The sequence below is a fragment of the Lissotriton helveticus genome, chromosome 8, assembly GCF_964261635.1.
Source record: "Lissotriton helveticus chromosome 8, aLisHel1.1, whole genome shotgun sequence".
NCBI classification, from domain to species: Eukaryota; Metazoa; Chordata; class Amphibia; order Caudata; family Salamandridae; genus Lissotriton; species Lissotriton helveticus.
In genome coordinates this window covers 283233687-283255169 of record NC_136069.1, presented here as the reverse complement: position 1 = coordinate 283255169, position 21483 = coordinate 283233687, and the positions used below count along the sequence as shown (strand labels likewise).

Sequence of the window (21483 nt, the reverse complement as noted above, 5' to 3'; positions counted from 1 at the left end):
CATTTTCAAATTTATTTAAGCAGTTTCAACAATATCGCTTAGCATTAGAAATGAGAAGCATGACTTCCCTTCTCTGCAGCTTGGCTGGATAAATGTAATCTACAATGCTTTGTTTGCAAATACATGTTGCAGTTAATGCATTAACCATGACAGTACAGCCACTTGACTTCAAATACTATATGAAACAAGTCTCCAAAATTTCTCCCAAATGCAAGTTAGCACGGATTGAAGAACAAGTTACCTACCTTCGGTAACGATATATCTGTAAAAAATATAGGTTAGTTACAGATTCCTTACGATAGAATTACCACCAGGCGTCACACTGGATCCGGAAAGTTTTTCGTCAGCAGTACCCCTGCGCGACAGAAGGTGGCGTCGGTCATCTCCGCGTTCGTTGTCGGTGTCGGGGTCGCCGGGATGACATGCTGATGTCAGTTCTGTACACGACTTTCCACACCAGAAGTGCAAAGCCATGCAAGACACTGACCACTGGTGCACAAAACTAGGGCCCTGAAAAGAATACCTTAACCATAGAAATCAGTTTGCAGAACAGGGAGGATGGGCGGGGCGGTAAAGAATCTATAACTAACTTATGATCTTACAGATCCGAAGGTAACTTATTCATCTGAAAGAAGCAGTTAATTATAGATGCTTTACTTTAGAATAAATACCCCAGCAATACCAACCCCGGAGGTGGTTCTGTGAACCAAGTTCACACCAGAAAAGTCCTGGAGAACAGAACGGCCAAAGAAGCCGTCTCTCGGGACTTGACTGTCCAGGCAGTTGTGTTTGGTGAACGTGTGCAGCGATGCCCACGAAGCTGCCTGACAGATGTCATTTAGGGGGACTCCTCGTCCCAAAGCAGTAGTAGCTGCCGTCGCCCTGGTGGAATGGGCGCACACCCCACTGGAGGCTCCTTCTTTGCCAAAGAATAGCAGGCTTTGATGCACAGAACGACCCACCTGGAGATGGTCTGTTTGTGCATGGCCCGACCTTTCTTAGTGCCCCCTTACCAAGAGCTGGTCATCCACCCGGAATTGTTTGGTGCGATCCAAGTAGAAGGAAAGCGCACGTTTTGGATCCAGATGGTAGAGCCTCTCTTCCTCCTTCGAAGGATGCAGAGACAGAAAGAAGGTGGGCTAAGTGATGGTTTGGACAATGTAGAAAGAAGTAACCACCTTGGGAAGAAAGGAAGGCCTAGTACTAAGGACGACCTTGTCCGGATGGACAGCCAGAAAGGGAGGCTTGGAAGAAAGAGCTTGTAGCTTACTCACCCTGCGTGCAGAGGTGATGGCAACCAGAAAGGCAGTTTTCAGAGTGGGAAGACTGAGAAGACAGTTATGTAGCGGCTCAAAGGAAGCGAACGCAAGATAGGTAAGAACCAAGATTAAGTCCTTCTGAGGCATTTGTTACAAAGATGAGACATACACGGCAGTCAGAAGAGTCTTCTTTATTATGTCTCAACACCAACAGAGGTTCCAGTCAGCTGGAGTCAGCTGTGGAATGTTTGTGCATTCTTGCCTGGCACATACCAAGGGGAAAGAGGGAATGGGGGAGGCGGGGCGTACCAAGTGTGGATTACAACACATATCCTTACATGGGGAAAGGAAAAGGGACGGCAGGTAGGAGGGGTGAGGTGAAAACAAAGCTACATTCAGGATGCAACAAGATACATGCGGTGGGGGTCACAAGGACCACTTAGATACCCCGGGGAACTCCAACCTTGTATTTTGCAGTACCAACATGTGATGAATTTATGTGAAACAATAATCTCTTGCCCACCTAGGCGCAGTCGTAGGTCTTAATAATCTCCTATGAACCACACAAGCATTCCCCCCCTTGGAGCATTGACTTGGGGGATCGGTACCTCTCTGTAAGGAACAATTCTATCCATGCTCCAAGTTTGCCCAATGGTAAGCTGAACTACATTTCTTCCCACCTCGATTACCTTCATGTGTTTTGGGATTCGTGTGGTCTCCTTTCTACGTTGTTTTGGAAGATCTACACCGACCCAATGCCATTCACTGACCATGCGAGACTTCATGTATTTAGTTGCTTCATACCTGACCTTGTACTTGGCTTGAATACTGGCAACTTGTTCCCTAATCTCGTCACGATTCACAGCACAGGTGTTCTGTCTTTTTAGGGGAGGAGAGAGTCTGGTTTTAGGAACCCTATCTTTCAGCGAACTGCAAGCTTTCTATTGGCTCAATGATCCCTTGTGACAGGAGTTTGTCTAATTCTGCCCGGAGGGGTGTTTGCATCATGTATGGTATGGGGCTAACCTTGTGGGCCACTGGTCTTGCATTTGCTTTGAGCTTAATGGAGTGTTGATAGTTTCTCAGTAGACCTAGTTTGTCGATAAAGACCTCAGAAAAATCATTGCAAATATCTGTCCCCCCCCCACAGACGGGTCTACTAGGAGGGCCTGGTCAGGGCTATTGGGGTCTAATTTGATGCCCAGCTCCCTCTGGTGTTTCCACCCCAACAAATTGGATCCCTTCTGTGTGATATAGATTTTGCCCACGGTACTCCTCCCTTTAAACCCTATGTACATGGTTGTCATGCCTATCAAGGGTATTGTAACTGGATGTATGTCTGGAGGTTGTATGCCCTGTTGCCGTGAGGGGAACAACTTAGTAAATGCCTCAGCTTCCACTAATTTATATAGTGAGCAAGAATCGGCAAAGACCATCACCTCTCTTTTGTCCAAGGTGATAGTTCAAGACGGAAAGTCATTCGTCTTTTTGCTGTTTTTTAGTTAGAAAAATAGATTCTTTTCTTGGGGAGGTTCTTGTTCTATGCCAAAAACAGATTTTGTTTGGTGATCCTTACACATCCTGGTCAAGTGACCCCTTCTTCCGCACTTATGACAGGTAACCGATCTGGCTTGACACCCTGTAAAATTAGCTAGATGAGTAGGGTTACCGCACCTATAACATTTGAGTTTGGTGCCTGTAGGAAGAACACTGGGACCTTTGTTCCTGCTCTCCTTAGTGACCTCTTGTTTGCTTATTGCGTTTACTTCTGCATTCTTGTCTTCGTCCCCTTTCATTGCTACCATACAATCAGCAGGGTGCTCAATACCTACTGCTATGTCTATTGCTTGTTTCAGGTCAGGATTAGCGACTAATAGCCTTTCTTGTATCTTGGTGTTGTTGGTGCACCTTACCAACTGATCTCTAATGAGTGAGTCTTGCAAGGCCTCGAATTCGCATGTATTAGCCTTTAAGGGCTGCAATGTATGTTTTGTCTTTCTCATTCTTACCCTGTACCCTCGAAAAGAATTTGTGCCTTTCCAACACCACATTTATAGTTTTACCAAAATGCTTTTTAAGTCTATTAACTGCCGCTAGGTACACATTCTCATCATCGTCACTGTCCTCCTCTGCTTCTTCTGAAATATTGTCATATGTTTAGCGCCCTTTAATTCCTAGGTGATGAAGCAAAGTATGTAACTTCCGCAAGGCTGAAAATGTTTATCTTCCTATTGCTATTAGGCAGGACTCGAGCAGCCCAAACCATTGCTTCCACGGTAGCTGTAGTTCCCCCACTTCGTTTAGGAAAGGGGGTGTGGTTGCAACATGTTTGTGCTTGCCATGTCGTATGTGGTATGCCTAGTGAACCCCCAGTGCTGAGGATGCTAACTATGGGTAGGCGCTCCCCACTCCCCGTTGAAGTGTGCCCCCACTCAGATAGTTAAAACACGTGGGTAACGGAGCTTCGGTTAAAACCAAAATGACAGGAAGTTCAGCCGTGACTGTCAGCGTGACAAGATGGTGACAGGCGTGGTGAGAAGAATCAACTTCCTAGACAGCTGTGCCTGTATGCGTGGAAAAGTGAGACAGGCTGAGAGTTTAAACAACTTCTAGACAGCTGTGCCTGTCAGCTTGGAGAGCAACTCTCGTAAAATATGCAGGAAAATGCAAGGGTAAAGTCATCCGCTTCTGACTAGAAGAGGTGCGGGAGGCAAAGGGTTACACCTCCTCACCAAAGACACTCGCTGTTCCACCTCACAACGGGGGGCACAGGTGCGGGAGGCAAAGGGATAAACTTCCTCACCCAAAATCATCCGCTGCCTCGCCTCACAACAGCGGCGCGCATACGCGGTAGCAGCAGAGCTTCAACTGAGCCTGAGCCTTTCTTCACGATGGCAGCCCACTGCTACTTCTCACAAAAACGACACACGCTTACAGGACACTTCCAGAGGTAGATGAACTCTGAGGGTACGACTTCATCATAGTGGCGCACCCCTGTGAGGAACTCCCGGAGCTATAACACCCTCACACGGACGCCATCTCCGTATCGACACACTCGATCCTCTCACAGCTGGAACGTGTGACAGGGAGAAAGCTCACCTCCACATGGACTTGCCACTACCCTTCTGGTTGTGCCTTACATCTGCCCACTCGCCACACTAACTGACCTGTTGGGCTGTGGCTTTCGGAAGGAGTCCCGGTCAGTCCTTGGTTCGGACCACACACAGTGACACCAAACTTCGGCACCACATGCCAGTCCGCAGCGCTGTTCCGTCACTGATTTCCTCAGCCCTTCACGTTGACAACTGTGCCAGCTTTTCTGACGAGGCCGACAGCTCCCCCACAGATTAGCTGAGACTGGACTTTGTTTTTTCCAATTGAATAGAGCGTTGCTCCTCAAGTTCTGTGGACATTTCGTATGCGGCTCAGGAGTACTTCATGACGGTAAGATATTCGTTGCCAGTGTTACAAAGATGAGACACACGGCAGTCAGAAGAGTCTTCTTTATTACGTCTCAACACCATCACAGGTTCCAGTCAGCTGGAGTCAGCTGTGGAATGTTCGTGCATTCTTGCCTGGCACATACCAAGAGGAAAAGGGGAGGCGGGGTGTACCAAGTGTGTATTACAACAGCATTACAAAGGGAACAGGTGAAAAAGGTGAGTAATGCCCTTAAGAAATCTATTTACAACAGGGGACTTGAAAAGAGAAGGCTGATCAGGAAGCCTAAGGAAGGCTGAAATGGCCAAGAGGAAGCCCTTAAGCGTGCCCAGAGCAGAGCCCTGCTCGGCCAAAGAAATGAGTCACAAGAGAACCTTGGAAAGAGGGACGGAAAGGGGATCCACAGCCTTTGCTGTGCACCATAACACAGAATTGTTCCATCTGCAGGCGTATACCATCTTAGTGGAGGGACGCCTGGCTGCCAAGATAACATGGCAGACTTCAGGATGCAGGTCAAATGACGTCAACTGCCACTGCTCAATCTCCAGGCAAAAAGGTGGTGGCTGTGTAAGTTCGGGTGCAGAACCGTCCCCTGCTGCTGGGACAGAAGATACCCCCGAAGAGGCAGTCGGATTGGAGGATCGATGGCCATGTTGAGCAGCTCGAGATACCAGAATCTTCGTGCCCAATCCGGAGCCACAAGAATGACTTGGGCCTGGTCGCACTTGATCTTCTTCAGCACTCTGGGCAGAAGTGGTATAGGCGGAAAGGCGTATATAAGACCACAACTCCACTTACGACGAAAAGCGCTGCCTGTCGAGTGCCGCCTTGGAAATTCCAACACACGGAATTGCTGACATTCCACACTCTCTTCAGTGGTGAATATATCTAACCAAGGCTCTCCCCACTGTTGAAAGAGACCTTGCGCCAGCTCCGAGTGAAGACGCCATTCGTGACCCATCATGCACCTGCGGCTGAGTTCGTCAGCTCTAGCGCTCAGAGAGCCTCCCAGGTGTTGAACCACCAGGGATATGTCCTGATTTTCCAGCCATGTCCAGAGACAGAGTGCCTATTGACATAAGGTCCACGACCCCACACCGCCCTGTTTGTTGCAGTACCACATGGCGGTGGTGTTGTCCGTGAACACCCGCACAACTCTTCCCCGGACAGAGGGAAGGAATGCTTTTAGTGCAAGACGATTTGCCCGAAGCTCCAGAAGGATGGTATGGAGAAAGGACTCCGCCGGAGACCAGTGGCCTCTGATCTCCGCTTCCCCCATGTGGCCGCCCCATCTCAGAAGTGATGCATCGGTCACCAATGTGAACTCTGGGTGAGGTAGGGAGAGGGGTCAGCCGTCGACCCAATCCTGGTTCGTGAGCCACCACTGCAGTTGGCATGCAGTGCCCTCCGAGATCTGGACGCAATTGGACAGGTTCCCAGCAGGATGCAGGAGGCCATCAGGCCCAGTAGACGGAGGGTCACCCTGACCGAAACAGGTATAGAGGCTGAAAAATCGGAATCATAGCCCGAATATCCAGGACTCGCTGTTCAGGAGGATAGAACCGAAACTGCGTCGTGCCCAGAACCGCTCCGCTGAAAAGGAGCTTCTGAGAGGGAGACAAGTGTGACTTTGGCATGTTGATGGAGAACCCCAGCGAATGCAGGAGGCCGACCGTAGTCTGGAGGTGGGAGACGACTGCCTGGGGCGAGCTCGCCTTCAACAACCAGTCGTCAAGATAGGAGAAGACTGGAACCCCTGATTTGCGCTGATGAGCTGCGACCACCGCCATCACTTTCGTGAACATCCGAGGGGCGCTGGTAAGGCCAAAGGGCTGCACAGTAAACTAAAAATGCTTGTGGCTTACCGTGAACCGCAGGTAAGGATGTAGGGCCGGCAGGACAGGATTGTAAAAATAAGCGTCCTGCAAGTCCAACGCTACCATCCAGTCTTCAGGGTCGAGGGCAGACAGGACTAGAGCCAGGGTCAACATTTTGAACTCCTCCTTCCAGGGGAAGCGGTTGACGTTCCTGTGATCCAAGATAGGACGCTGGCCCTCGTCCTTCTTTGGCACCAAAAGGTAGTGGGAATAGCAACCACGACCTACTTCAGGAGCAGGAACTTGTTCGATGGAGGAGAGGCCCATGGACTTGGCCGTAGCCAGAGAGTCCGTGAAGCGCTCTAGTTCACAGTCTGCTTTGTCGCCCAACAGGTAACGGCCATCAAAGAGCATGTTCATCCCCAGAAAAGCCAGTCGACCTCAGCCAGGCGTAGCGTCGGAAGGGCTACCTACGTTGGAATCGTCCTACCCAGCGAGTCGGCGGTGTCCAGTCCACAGCGGATGGTAAACTTCACTGCGTCTCTCCCCTCGGCAACTGCACGGTCCGGGCTTCCTCCGGACACTGGGGCAGCACTTGCGCCACCATATCCCACCCAGAGTGGGAATACCGGCCAAACAGACATGCTGTGTATACCGACTACAGTCTCAAGCTGGAGGAAGAAAATATCTTCTTCCCAAGATGGTCCATTTTTTTGGATTCCCTAACAGGTGGAGCGTTAGGGAATGCGCCTTTGGATGTCGAGGCTTGGACCACCAAGCTCTCAGGGGTGGGGTGTTGGGAGAGGAAAGTGGGGTGGCCCGGGGCCGGGCGGTGGCGTCTGGCTATCATCTCATTCACAGGAGCCCCTGTGTTGGGCCTGGACCAGGTGCCCAAAAGGATGTTGGTTAGGGCTTCATTGAATGGCAGCAGGGGCTCCGAAGAGCTCGCTGCCGGCTGAGCACCTCTCTCAGGAGGTTAGTCCTGACTGCCACCGTAGGTAACTTGAGGTGGAGAGCCTCGGTCGCCCTACGCAACACCACTGCATATGACGCTCCCTCCTCCTTAGCCACGGTAGGAGCAGACAAAATGCCAAGGTCTGGGGGGGTATCCAGACCACTGGCATCCCCCAGTCCCTCTCTCCAGTCCGGAGCATAATACAACTGGTCGGTCAAAGGGTTTCCAGACCCATCCCAGTCTTTCTCACCCTCCTCTGGCTGCCAATCTGGCTGAAAAGGGCAAGCGTGGAACACAGGCACAAGAGTAGCCATTGGCGCCGGAGACGGTCAATGCCAGTCCAGCTCCGTGTCCACATCAGGGCGGAAGGCAGGGTCGATGCCGGCTGGGGGTCCAGCCGGCGCCAGCTATGGATGGTACGCTGGTAGAATCGGCACCAGTGCAGGTGTCACGAGGTCGACTTGAACCGATCCGGATCCAGGCCTGGATCCATGCGGGCCCTGCGGTGCCAAGGTCGAAGCCGCTGGCGTCGAAGGGCTGGGCCCCCAGCTGAGTCCGAGGGGCCCGAAGGCAGGCCGGCGGAGTCTGGCTGCCCAAAGATGGCATGCATCGCTTCGTAGAACTGACGAAGCTGGGCAGGAATCGCTCCCGGTCATGGGAAGGCCGGAGTCGGCCCTTTAGGATCTGCATGCGGAGCTGCGGGAGAGGCACCACACGCACCCATCGTCGCATCGGCCGACGGACGAGGGGAAGTCGAAGAGCGACGATGCTTCTTTGACTTCTTCTTATGCTTTAACTTATCTAACCCAGAGTGCGCAGACTTGGAAGAGGACTGATGATGGCTCCACGATCGGTCCCTCTACCTCTCCCGCTACCGGGACTTCGAGTGACACGGAGAAGACTGTCGGGCCTCGAGTACCTTTCAGGACTGCTCCCACACAGACTTTGGGGCCATGGTTCGGCAGTTGGAGCACGACTTGGGGTCATGGTCGCACTCCAGGCAGTGGAGGCACACGCGGTGCAGATCCATCACCGACATCAGTCTGTTACAGGAACCGCAGGCCTTGAAGCCGGGCATCCGTCGTGCACCAGGAGTCAATGGACTCAAAAAGAAAGTTGACAAAAGTCGAGAAAAAGTCAGTCAATAAGTGACTGTAGGTACCGCTCTCTCCCTATCCGCGCTTGCTGGCGTAGAAAAAGAAAGAACTGACGTCAGCGCGCAAGAGCAGCGTCTATGTAGCTACTGCAACATCATCCTGGCAACCACGACGCCAGCAACAAACATGGAGTTGACCAACACCACCTTCCGACGCGCAGGGGTACTGCTGACAAAAAACTTTCCGGATCCAGTCTGATGTCTGGGAGAAATTCTATAGTAAGGAATCTATAACTAACCGTTTCTTTCAGATACATATCTGTTCACGTTTTACCATGCATCAATTGGAAATTAGATCCAATATTTTATTTAACATAAACTTCCGTCTATCATTTAAAGAACTAGGCACTTAATGCAGCAATAGAAGCCACTGAATTTGTTTGACTACTGAAGGTAATACTGTTTTACTTCAGTGTTTCCATACTCCAGACATATCCTTCCCAGGGAACTCATCACAAAAGCAAATAACAAATCTCCCTATTATTAAATAATTAAACTTCTGTATTAAATGAGGTGCCTTTTCTTTTAATTGGCACTAAGCAAGACTGATATGCTGAATACAGTATTTTCTAAAGAATTATTCATATCAACATCTACTGAAAATGGGGGCAGGCCATTTGTGACAGTGGAAATCTAAAGCTTTCTCAGCCACTTTACAAGAGTATCTGAAAACCAGTAACATTTATTGCCCTGTACTTTGCAAATTGTCTTTTTAAACAGAAAACACAACATCAGTTAAATGCTTTAAAGGATAGAGAGATTAATGTGAGAAAATAAAAAGCTAACAAGTAACACTGTTTCTTGCAAAAATGTGTGGAATTATATATGTCCTCCATATGTAAGGCACCTCGGAATTATCGCTCCCTCCTTTTTAATAGAAGTTGAATTGTACCTACTAGACATTGAAATAAGTTAAATTATGACAACTGATTTGCATTCTGTTTTCATGATAAGACCTGTAATAATGGGCTGCAATACAGACATCCGGAAAACCTTGAGGGATAAAATTAGATAGTTTAAGTAAATGCCTCTTTTTGTATGGCAACCCCCAAGTTTTTAGCACTAATGGTGCTGGTTTTTCGAATCAGAGTGCACTGAGGCCTACTAACCCGACCTCAGTGCCTGTGCCCTTCCCCGTAAACTGGTATGTCGAATAGGCTCATACCCAATTGGCTAGGCCAATTTGCCCTTAAGTCCCTAGTCAAAGGTATCCAAGGCATGTAAGTTGTAATTGTAATTGTAAAAATATTTGTTAAGCGCGGTTGCTGCCCGTAGGCGTCCAAGCGCTGGGTTGAAGCAGGGAGGAGACGGGAGGCTAGGGTACATAGGATTTTGCAAACAGCAGTGTCTTTAAGTTTTTTCGGAATGAGAGGAGGTCTGGGTTGGACCGGAGTGAGATGGGGAGAGCATTCCAGAGCCTGGCGGTGTTCAAAGAGAACAGCCTACCTCCAGACCTGGCTCGCTTCACTCTGGGGACAACGGCGAGGAACGCCTCCGTCGACCGAAGGTTCCTGTTGGGGTGGTAGGGGGTGACAAGGTCGGTGTTAATGGCTGGACCCGATTTCCAGAAGGCGCGGTGCGCCAAGCATAGCGCCTTGAAGGCCACTCTCTGCCTCACTGGCAACCAGTGAAGACCTTTTAGAGCAGGTCTGGCTGACTGGGTGCGTGGAATTTTCAGCAGGGTGCGTGCTGCACAGTTTTGAACAACCTGCAGTTTTCGGAGGGTCATCTCAGGTGCCCCCACGTATAGGGCATTGTTCGAGTCCAGGCGAGACTGGATGAGACCCTGTATCGCCACCTTTTTGGCCTCTAGGGGAAGTAGCGGGAGAACCTTCCTCAAGATTCTAAGTAGGCCAAAACAAGTGGCGGACAGTTTTGTGGCCTGGGTGGAGAAGGAGAGTTTATTGTCCAGCCACACTCCCAGGCTCTTAACACTTTCCTTAGGGGTGGGGGGGGGCCTAGTGTACTGGGCCACAAGGAGGTGAAAGGCATAGGAGAGGTTGGGCCTAGGAGCATGAGCTCCGTCTTTTCTCCATTTAGTTTTAGGGAGGAGTTGGTCATCCAACCCTTAACGTCCTCTAGGCATTTCAGCAGGTCGGCTGGGGAGTGCCTGTTGTTCTCCGTGGCCAGCGAGACCACAAGCTGGGTGTCGTCGGCATATGACACGATTTTAATGCCATATGGTTCGACAACACCCGCCAGCGGCCCCATGTACACGTTGAACAATACAGGGCTCAGGGAGGAGCCCTGTGGCACTCCGCAGCTCAGGGGTTTGCTCGAGGACATCATCTCTCCGTCGAAGATCTGAAACGACCTCCCAGACAGAAAGGAGTCAAACCACCTTAAAGCGTCACCAGAAACTCCGATGTTACAGAGACGGTCCAGCAAGATGGTGTAGCTGACCGTATCGAAGGCGGCACTCAGATCAAGGAGGATCACTGCCACTGATCCTCCCTGGTCCAGTATCCTTCTAGTTTCTTCGGTGACCGCTAACAGGGCGGTTTCCGTACCATGCTTCGGTCTGAAGCCTGTCTGGGATGTATGTAATAGAGAGTGGTCCTCCAGGAACTGGACCAGCTGCGCGTTTATATACTTCTCTAACACCTTGCTCGCCCAAGGGAGAAGTGAGATGGGGCGGTAGCTGGAGTGGTCATTTGGGTCCAGGCTGGGTTTCTTCAACAGCGCCCGTACCATGGCCTGCTTCCAAGCTGTGGGGACTGAGCACGTGGATATGGATGTGTTTAGAAGATCCAGGATTACAGGCAGGGTGGCTTCGCTTGCCTGCATCAGGATTTCCGGGGGAGCAGGGTCACAAGGAGAGCCCGACTTGACTTGTCGTGCCACCTTGCTTAAAGTATCGAGGTCCAGAGGGGGGAAGTGCTCGAGGGAAGGCTGGTCTGGGTGAAGAAGTGGTCTAGGGGGGGGGGGGATTAATTGCATCCGGGGTTGTGGCTGCAGTTGAGAAGGTAGAGTAAATTTTTAGAACTTTAAAAAGTTAGCGGGTCACTCCAGGGCATGCAGTACTAGTTGTGCCAACCAGGACATGACATGATTAAAACGAGACTCCCAGCCTGCCACTGCAAGCTAAAAAAGCAGTTGGAATTGTTGGCCTGACTTTGCTGTCAGACTTCCACTGGATGTATGGTATCACCTCTATGGCAGGCCTATCAAGCTCTAAGACAGGATGCAACAGATTCCAGGGGCAAAACATTCAATTTTACATGTTCTGATAGTAAAAACACAAAACTGTTGTTTTTACTGTGGAAAATCTTGGTTGCCCAATTGGCAAGCACAGAGTTACAGGCTGATTCCCTCAGCTGTGATAACTCTGGAACAGTGCGACCAAAGTGGGTCATACAAGATATCAGACAACTCGTTACATTACGCCCAACTGGATTCCCAGATCGAAATTAAGGTAACAAGTTGCAGTGTGCACTTTGGTGCTGTAGTCCCCTGTGACCATAGCAATTGAACATGAGGTCCTGTCGTCAAGGCAGCTTTCTGCCCTCTTGGGGAGACATATATAGACTCCCAAGAATGAATACAATAGGGGCCTGCTCTGGAAGGAGGTGTTCACCTCCCACCAGCGGGAAGCTACAAAGGTGTTGGCCAAAAAGGAGAGCTTCAAAGGAGAAGCCTCCTTTGAAGGCCAAATGGGTAACACTTGGGAGAGGGGCTGCTCCACTGTTCAGTCACACAGGCTGGACCTAAGGATAGGAGAGAGGAAATCAGTTGCCAAAGCAGTTTTCCAGAGCTGTGTATCCACCTTGGTGGTCACATCTCTGGGTTGAGCTAGAGAGCTCCACACGCCGGGAGCGCAGTACTGCCATATCAGAAGTGGGTAAAATTATGGATCTTGTGATGCCCACTGCGAAGTGGTCATCAGGTGGGAGAGCACCTATTAGACCACTGGCTACCGACAGCATCCTACCCCGAGGGCATTTTCTGAGGTATAGAAGGGCCCCCTAGAGACCCCAAACTCAGATCTCGACTGGATTGGAAGGAGGACCAAGAAAGGACTGCCTTGCTGCACTGCAGAACTGGCAAACAGAGGCTGCACCGTTGTGGACTGCACATGCTGCACCTGGTGGTTAGCAAAGGAGAGGGACTGTGTCTACCGGGTCCTGCCCAGGGAGAAGTCGTCCCAGGGCCCAGCCACAGCAGAGAGACTCCAAGGGCCAGATGACTGGCCTCCTCTTCGCAGCACACGACACAAAAGCAGAGAAAGCCTGATGGGGCAAGTAGGTAGACTTTACCGCAATGCCAAAGACTTTAACCCAATGTCAATCTGGACTCAACGTACAAAGATCACCTTCAAACTGGAACTTCCAGTCTGGTTTCATGAGTGATTCCACTTCTAAGTCAAGGTTACTTGTGTGATATCACTTCTGGGGAAGGGAGTGAGGGTGCTATTACGTCCAGATCAGGGATCATGGGTGATGTAATTTCCAGGGTGTAATAAACAACTCAGGCAACAATGACAATACATGCCAGTGTGAACCACAGTCACTAAATTAACCTGGGCTTATACTATGGTAGCTTGGCACAAAGCAGTCAGGGTTAACTAAGAGGAAAACTGTAAAGTATTATGAAGCACACGAACAGTAATAAAGAGTAAACAAGTGCAGGTGAATAGCGATAGACTGTGGTTCTGATACAGGGACGAGGTTAGGTTTTGCTGCAAAAGTTACCTTTTAAGTCCAGCATGAAGAGTTCAGTCATTATGGAGGGGGACATGAGGAGGAAGCTGAGCGTCACGATCAGTCGTGCAAAGGGCAGATCGGGCATCACGGATGGTCATCGCTGAAGCGCGAAGAGCTGTTGGGGCATCACAGACATCGCTGTAGCTCCGTCTTAGTGGTCACCACCGGCTATCGTCTTCGTAACGCGAAGTGCAGGTATCGTATTTTTGGTTGCTGTGGCCAGTCGCTGTCAGCACAGAGAGCAGGTTTCAATAGAGCTTCGCATTGGTGGCACAGCCTAGGCATTAACAGCCCCGTTTCTGGTTGCGAGATGCACAAACCTCAGGATTTTCATCTTTTCTTGAAGGGTAGAGTACACTTTGACCTGAGGGGCACCTCTTGGGGATCAGGAACCAACTGAGGGCATGAGCTAGATTCAGCAAGGTCTAGTTGCAGGTGGTCAGTTAGGCAGTTGCAGGCCTCTGTAGCTTGTTGTGTCCCTGTTGCCTACCCGGGCAGTCAGCCAACTGACCCTCGGAGTAATTCTGTGTAGCATGGCATGAAGGCAAGTAGGCCCAATCTTCCTTCTCAGACAGCAAGGGAGTCTGTTGGGTCTTAATGTTTCTTTAAAGAGCAGAGCTGCCCTCTGGCAGCAGGGCAACCCTTCTTCTGTAACTTCCACGGGTCCAGTTCTGAGGAGTGGTTCTGTAGGTCCAATATTGATACCTGGTGCCATCCATTGTGTGTGTCTCTGTTCAAGGAACTCCCTGTCCTTCCCTCACATCTGGTTCTTGAAAGCTTTTCCCCTTCCCCTGTCATGGCTCCAGACTGTCTGGGGGTGATAAAAGGTCTGTTGTCAGGTCATTGTGTGTGCATGAGGCAAAGCCCTTTGAAATATAAGAGTGGATGCGTGTAGCCCCTCCAAAGTCATCCCACTAGGATGACTAATTCTCTGCACACTGAAACCTTAGTGATAGCAATAGTAAAAGCAAAACACAACCCCCAACAGCAGAGCCATTCACAGTCATGTGAACCAGGGCAGTTAGTTAGGACAAGAAAATGGCAACATTCTAAAAGTGTCCTTTTCAAAATCTTAACTTAAAATCCAACTTCACCATTAAAGAGGATTTTAAATTACAATTCATTAGAGTGAAAACAGCATATCTCTATCTGCTCCCAATCTAAAGTTATTACTTAATAAATGTATTATGGTAACCTAGAGTCAGTCAAAGGAAGGAGTAAGGCCTTACAACAGCGTAAAACAAACACATATGCCTTACTCTTTAAATACAATGAACCCTGCCCTATAAGCCTTTAGACCGTACCTTAGGAATGATCCATAAGTATTAAAAATGAAGGTTTAGGCCAGACAAAAAGCTTTAATTTTATCCAATTGTACAGAGAATAATTTAGAATATCCACAAGTAGTGTTTTCTCATAACCTTTTCTTTTGTTTTTCTCCTTTGTTCCACTATTTAGGAATATGATCAAAATGACTAACTTGATTAATCTGATTAAAGTTGATTTGAATTGATTGATGTTTATGTAAGAAAGATAATAGAAAACATTTTTGTACTCATGTATAATATGGTGTGTTTTATTAAATGAATGTAAATCAGTGAATTATTTTCAAAGTATAATCTGTTATTATGGGTTTGAAATTTGGGAAAACATTGGACTTTAAAATGCATCATTAGGGTCATTTTCATGCGTGTTTGATCGCTTTGATGATTTCGTCTCTAATCATTTTTCGTTGTGTCTTCCCTTGAAAATATTCAAAACTCAGGAGCTATTTGGCTTTTTCTTGACTTGTTCTTCTTTTTCTTACTACTTTTTCTTTCTTTCTTGTTTCTCTTCCTTTTTCCCCACTTTCTTCTTTTCACTTCTGCTTTCTCTTGTTCAACAAATGGATTAAGATAATAATCAGATCGGATGGGTACCTATTCAATGTAGCATTGCGATGGAATTAATATATATTTCATGCATTTTAAAGAGTATATGTAATATGTATGATATGTTTAAATTGTAAAATGTGTGTATTTGTAATGTACATAATATATGGAGTAGTCTGATTTTAATATCTGTGGTTTAGTTTTATATTATTTACAGCACTGAGGAAGAGGTCATGTCGCTTGAAACATATATTGACTGGTTGCATATTTGAAAAAGAAATGGACTGAATGAAGATATTCCTTCAGAATTGAAATAAGGTTTATTTGACTCGTACAATATTTTAATGAAAACGTAGAATAAAATAAGAAATTAAAGTTACTTCCTGAAGTTGAAGGCACCAGGCTAACCCCAAAATCATTTTGAAGCTCTGACTTTATTTTGCCGGTTGAAATAGCAGTTTAAAACTGCACTACAGGGGCAAGTCTAAGACATGTTTTAAAAGGCTATTTTTAGTGGGTGGAACAGTGAGTGTTGCTGTCCACTAGTAGCATTCAAGTTTACATGTAGTACCAATTACTAGAAGCTTACAAGTAAATTAAATGTACCAATCAGGTGTAGGTCATTTATACCACATGTTAGACAAGGACCACAAACCCTTTCTCTGGTTATCAGGGAAATAGTGCAACAAAAAGTGATTTAGCAACAGAAGGCAAAAAGCTGAGGATGACCCTGCAAAATGGGCCTGGTCTGAAAAAAAGCAAGACTTCTGGATCAGGCCTCATGGGTGATGCCACCTTCTGATCAGATGGAGCACAAGTGATGCCACTTCTGGGGCGGGACTTCCAAGGAGTGCCAACTGCCACATAATGCAAACCACACTAACATTTGGGTTTGACTTGAGATTTTCCGCTGCAGTAGCTGGATGTATATTTAATGGAGAGCATGAAATACTGAGTTTCATGAAAAGAGGTTTCAGCAAGTGAGTTAAGGAACAATACTACTTCTACAACCCAAAAGTTGTCACACAGCACTGCAATGTATCAAGTATATATATATATATATATATATATATATATATATATATATATATATATATATATATATACACACACACACACACACACACACAAATTATCACTAAACTAGTTCCTACCCCATGCGCAATTTTTCTTTAAGATTCATAGCTGCAGATGCACATTAACAGGTACATAATAAAGAATATAAAATAATACAGCATTTCATCCCACTCATCGAATCATACTTATCAAATCACTTACAAAAGTGAGAAAATGAATGTGTAGGGCAAAGAACAAGTAGTAAAACATTTGATGATTTGATATAAAAAAGCCATAATCTCACTCAACCTGCGAGCAACTACATCTACAAAGTTCCAAGGAAAGGGTTTTAAAAATCAACTTGTAATATAAAAAGTAGTGGGTGACATTGCTTATACAGGGAGGAGAAAGATACAAGTAATCTGAGATACCCTGAGGCTTATCCCACAGGATATGCAATAGCGCCGGTTGACCATCCAGCTCTTCTGTGATTGTATATCTGGTGGCTGATGTCCAGATAGAAGCTTAGGGGTGGTGGGAATGGATGGGGGCGGGGGGAGGGGGAGGAGTTATCGCAGAAGTATTTGTTCCTACTATAGAAAGTTTATAATAGGTATGTGAACCTGATGACTGTTGCATTACTTTTTTTTTTTTTAAACCTTTATTGTTAAAAAAAAAAAGAAACACATTTGCATATGGCGCATAGCCTGCGATCCGCAGGGGCTGGTATCAAAAGAGAGCATACAAAAGAAATACTGGCAAGTTAACACAGCCGATTAGCCGGCAACCCTGGGGTCCGGCGGCGTAGTTCAGGAAAAACACGGAAACATCATTCAATACACTGCTCAATAACAATCAGGCCTGTAGGTTTTGATTTTATGTTTTCTCGTTTAAACACATCGTTGCATTTCTGGCATCTGCACCATATGAGCTGTAGTCCAAGTCCACAATGCAATCAAAAGGCGGCAGCAGCTACCAGGTAATATGTGGACTCGGAATAGAGGTACCGGGGATCCTGTGCTTGCGATGCCATCATGCCGTGGACAGGTGTATAGTGGTATAGCTCACTAATGCAAAGTATTAGGCGCATATGGTCGACGACGCCAGGTTACGGCCGCCGTAGCGTCTGTTGGCCTAATGTAAGTTGGACCCTCCAGCGCCTGCGACCTATGTATGGATGTCAGTGGCGGGGGTCTACGTGTAGGTTCATTCGCCCGGTGTCAGAGGGCAGTTATCCCGGGTATGACCCGCATCCCATGTGCGTGGTATGTTGTGGGCTGTCATGGCAACCGAGGTGTAATGTGTCTACAGGTATATGTCATTCCGCGACATTGTCATGGCGTGTGAGCGGGTAGGAGCGAGAGTAGATCAGGGTCCCGTCAGCTCAAGTTATTCCCTGTTCCTGACAGGCTTGCTGGAAGAACGTAAGGAGATCGTCCCAGAGCTGCGCAATGGGGAATTTCCGAAGTCCAGCCGTTTCCTCTCGGAGGAGCACCGTACCCTCTGCCCGTGCCCAATTGCTGAAGGATGTGTGCCAATGTCGGGTATGGGGGTGGGGGGGTATTGGCCTTCCAATGCTTGGTAAGTAAGCGCTTAGCTGTAATTAGACCCATATCCCAGAATCTCGTTCGCACTTTTGTTGAGCTTTGTGCGCTTGTAAAGCCCTAAAATACAGGCTTCCCACGTCCTCGGTACTTGTTCATCAGTGCACTGTGTGAGTAGCGTTGTGACCTCATCCCAGTATGTTTGTATGGCAGGACAGTGCCAGAGCATGTGTAGGAGATCCGCCCCTATGAAAGAACATCGTTGGCAGGCAGTGTCAGTGGCCGAGAGGTATCTGTTTATTTTGTTGGGCGTGAGATAGGCTTGGTGTAAAATGTAGAATTGGATAAGTTTGAAACAGGGGTTGCGTGGGATATTAGTTGGCCCGATTAGTATCATCGCCCACTCTTTGTCAGTCCAATCCCTCCATCTGTCGATCGCCCATTTCTCTCTGAGCGGCAGTGTGGAAGGCTGCGTGTGTAATAGTAGGGCCTGCGCTAGCCAATGTATGACATGTGAGCCGTTGCCCATGACATGCAAATACTGCATAAAATGGTGCATCGGCAATTCCTCTGATACATCGCCCCATGAGGTGGTTAGTGTGCGGATAAGGGATGCGTGTAATAGAAACTGTCCAGCAGGGAGGTCCGTGTTAGTGGCGAGATCCGCAAAAGAAAGCAGCGCGACATCCGCATAGAGATCGCCCAGTGTTTCCACCCCAGCGTGTGCCCAGCTAGCCAAGAGGGCCTCTGTCAGTGTTCCCGCCGTTCCGGGAGTACCCAGAAGTGGGAGTATCGGGGCATACGGCTTCGTGGCACGGGTAAGCCGCAGGCAACGCAGAAAGCATCTGCGTGCCACAGCTAGGTGTAATTGTGAAGGACAGGGGGTGCGGGTCATAGGGTGAAATATTGTGTATATTTGCGTCTGGGTCCAGATAGTTGTTTCCGAGGCAGTGTCCCCCAGGTTCTTGCCGCAGAGCCATCCCGACACCCATTGCAACTGCGCCGCTAGGTAGTATAGCTCCATGTTGGGAACTGCCAGGCCTCTCGATTCAGTGGTCATGTACAGTTTAGTCAGCGCCACTCGGGGTCGGCCCGCATTCCAGACAAGGCCACGAAGCAGGACCTCCAGCTCCCGGAACACTTTGTTAGGTACGTATGTCGGAATGTTGGCGAAGTAGTACAGTAGCCTCGGCAGAACTATCATTTTGGTCAGCGCCACCCGACTAGGCACATTCAGGGGCAGGGTCTTCCAGAAGCCAATTTGGGCATGGATAGAGGCAATCGCCCGTAGCAGGTTCCCCTCTAGGACGTCCGCCGGGGCCCGGTAAATATGGATTCCCAGATAACGGAACGTGGTGGGGTACCACTGCAGCCTCTCCCCGCCTATGCTGATGTCACTTTCGGGCGTGTCCGGGCTGAAGGAATAGGCTCCCGACTTGGACCAATTGACCCGCAGTCCCGACATGTCTTCGAAGGTCCGGAAAATATCCGTGAGAGATTCCGGGACATTGGTCAGATCTTTGACATATAATAGCAGGTCATCTGCGTACAGCGAGATCACATGGAGTCCATCTGTCATTGGGATTCCCCACTCCTGTCCTTGGGCCCTGAGGATCGTGGCCAGGGGCTCCATGGCCAATGAAAACAGCAGGGGAGACAGGGGGCAGCCCTGTCTCGTACCCCTCCGCACGCGGATGGCGTCAGATAGTAATTGACCGGTGTGGACTCGGACCATAGGCCTGCAATACAGCAGATTGACCATAGTCTCATAGCCTTCACCTAGTTTGTATTTCTCCATTACCGCCTTCAGATATGGCCACTCAACAGAGTCGAACGCCTTCTCGAGGTCCAGCACCAGGCACCCCGCTCGCGGCCAGTGTCGAACAGCATATTCCTGTACCCGGAACAGGTGACGGATATTGTAAGAGGTGTGCAGCGCCGGAACAAAGCCGTTCTGGTCATGGTGCACCAGGAGGGGAACCAGAGGGGCTAGTCTCATGACTGTTGCATTACTGGAGTATTTATTGAACTACCAATACTTGCCATATACAGGACTGAATCTGTCTCCAGCAGTATGTAGACTGTATGGTCATGTGATGAAAAAAATGAGGAACATTTTGAATATGCAAAGCTTTGAATACAGTAATTTGTCGAAGAGAAAATAAACACATTTTCAACATGTAATCTGAGATATACAGATTTCTAACCATTCAATCTTCAATATAAGGGCACCATTTTAAATATGTACCTGTTCACTGACTTTGCAGTAAGCATTCTAACTTGATGGTGGCCATCAGCAAGGAAATGTGGTAATGCTTCACTCACAGGCAGTTCCACATCTGGCAGATTAAGCACAGCCCAGGTACAATATGGATCGACCTGTTGATAATTATTTGATTAGCGTTAATCTACCAAATAAACAATTTTTTGTGTCCACGTGAAAGAGAACAAACAAATATAAATGTGAACAACTGCAGTTACAGAACAAGTAACTTACTTTTAGTAAGTGTTTCTTTGGCAGACACTTGATCTTTCTGCTAATCACTCCTCTAGAAATAACCCCAGGAACCTGGGCTGCTAGTAGCAACAGAGCAACTCTCGGAGCAAAGAAGAATGTGACTTTTCACCGAAAGTGTTAATGACCCTGTCTTTAGCTCTGTCCTACGTCCATGCACCACAGAGGCAAAGAAAAAACTGAACTAAGAAAAATCATTGTACATTTCTAAATACATAAAAACCATAATCAAAAACAAAGAGTATAAAAGAAAATTAAATCTTAAGGAAGGAGCAACAAGTAATCTAAGAACCCATCCTATTCAATTAAACATCTTCATTTAAAGCTTGACAACAACAGATGCTAGTTTATTAAGCAGTACAGAAGCTTTCATGTATTAAATTACTTTGAAATGAGTAGGAGCTTTAAATGTGAGGGCCATACAGGTCAAAACAGGGATAAACTGCAGTTACTAACAGCTTCCTGTGTCCAATCCCCAAGTATGCTACCTAATCTTTTATATAATGGCCCAAAATACTCCAATGTGAGGTGGCCTTCTCCTTGCTTTCTTTCTAATAGGTTAGACAAATGGGTTACTTACCTTCGGTAACACTTTTTTCTGGTGGATACAGTATCGGCCAGTGGATTCCTCACCTTTTGATTCCTCACCTTTTGAATTACCCTTGCGACAGTATTCCACAGAAACTTTTCCTGGGTCTCCCACGTCGACGAGGACGTCAAAATGACAAGGCTCCGCTCGTAAGTCGGTATGACGTTATCGAAGATATAAGAAGACCTCATCGGCGTGCGGACGTCAGTTCCACTCATTTTTTCCCTGCTTTGGAGGCGGACTGACAATATAATGCAAGAATACACAGTATACGATATATATACACAAATACACACAGTACCTAGATAAAGAGGAAAAGCTAAAAACCAAAGCGTTTCCTAATAAAAAACAGTTTGGCAAGCAAATGACATAGGAAACCAACAATTTCAAACAATAAAACTTTTTCGGTATATATAGGTGGACAATGGGGAGGAGGGTGGGTCAGTGAGGAATTCACAGGCAGATACTGTAACCACCAGAAAAAGCGTTACCGAAGGTAACTAACTTGTTCTTCTGATGGATACATCTGCCTGTGGATGCCTCACCTCTTGAATTGAATCCCACAGCAGTCCCACTC

The 21483-nt window shown here is 47.9% G+C and overlaps 1 protein-coding gene across 1 annotated transcript in view; it reads right to left on the bottom strand.

The window, feature by feature from the left end:
• Positions 1 to 21483, bottom strand: part of ATM (ATM serine/threonine kinase) — a 1424234-nt gene that overhangs the window by 998210 nt on the left and 404541 nt on the right. Inside the window, exon 22 of the mRNA XM_078657051.1 lies at positions 20051 to 20181. Within this exon, the coding sequence (XP_078513177.1) occupies positions 20051 to 20181 (131 nt within the window). The remainder of the gene's footprint in view (positions 1 to 20050; positions 20182 to 21483) is intronic.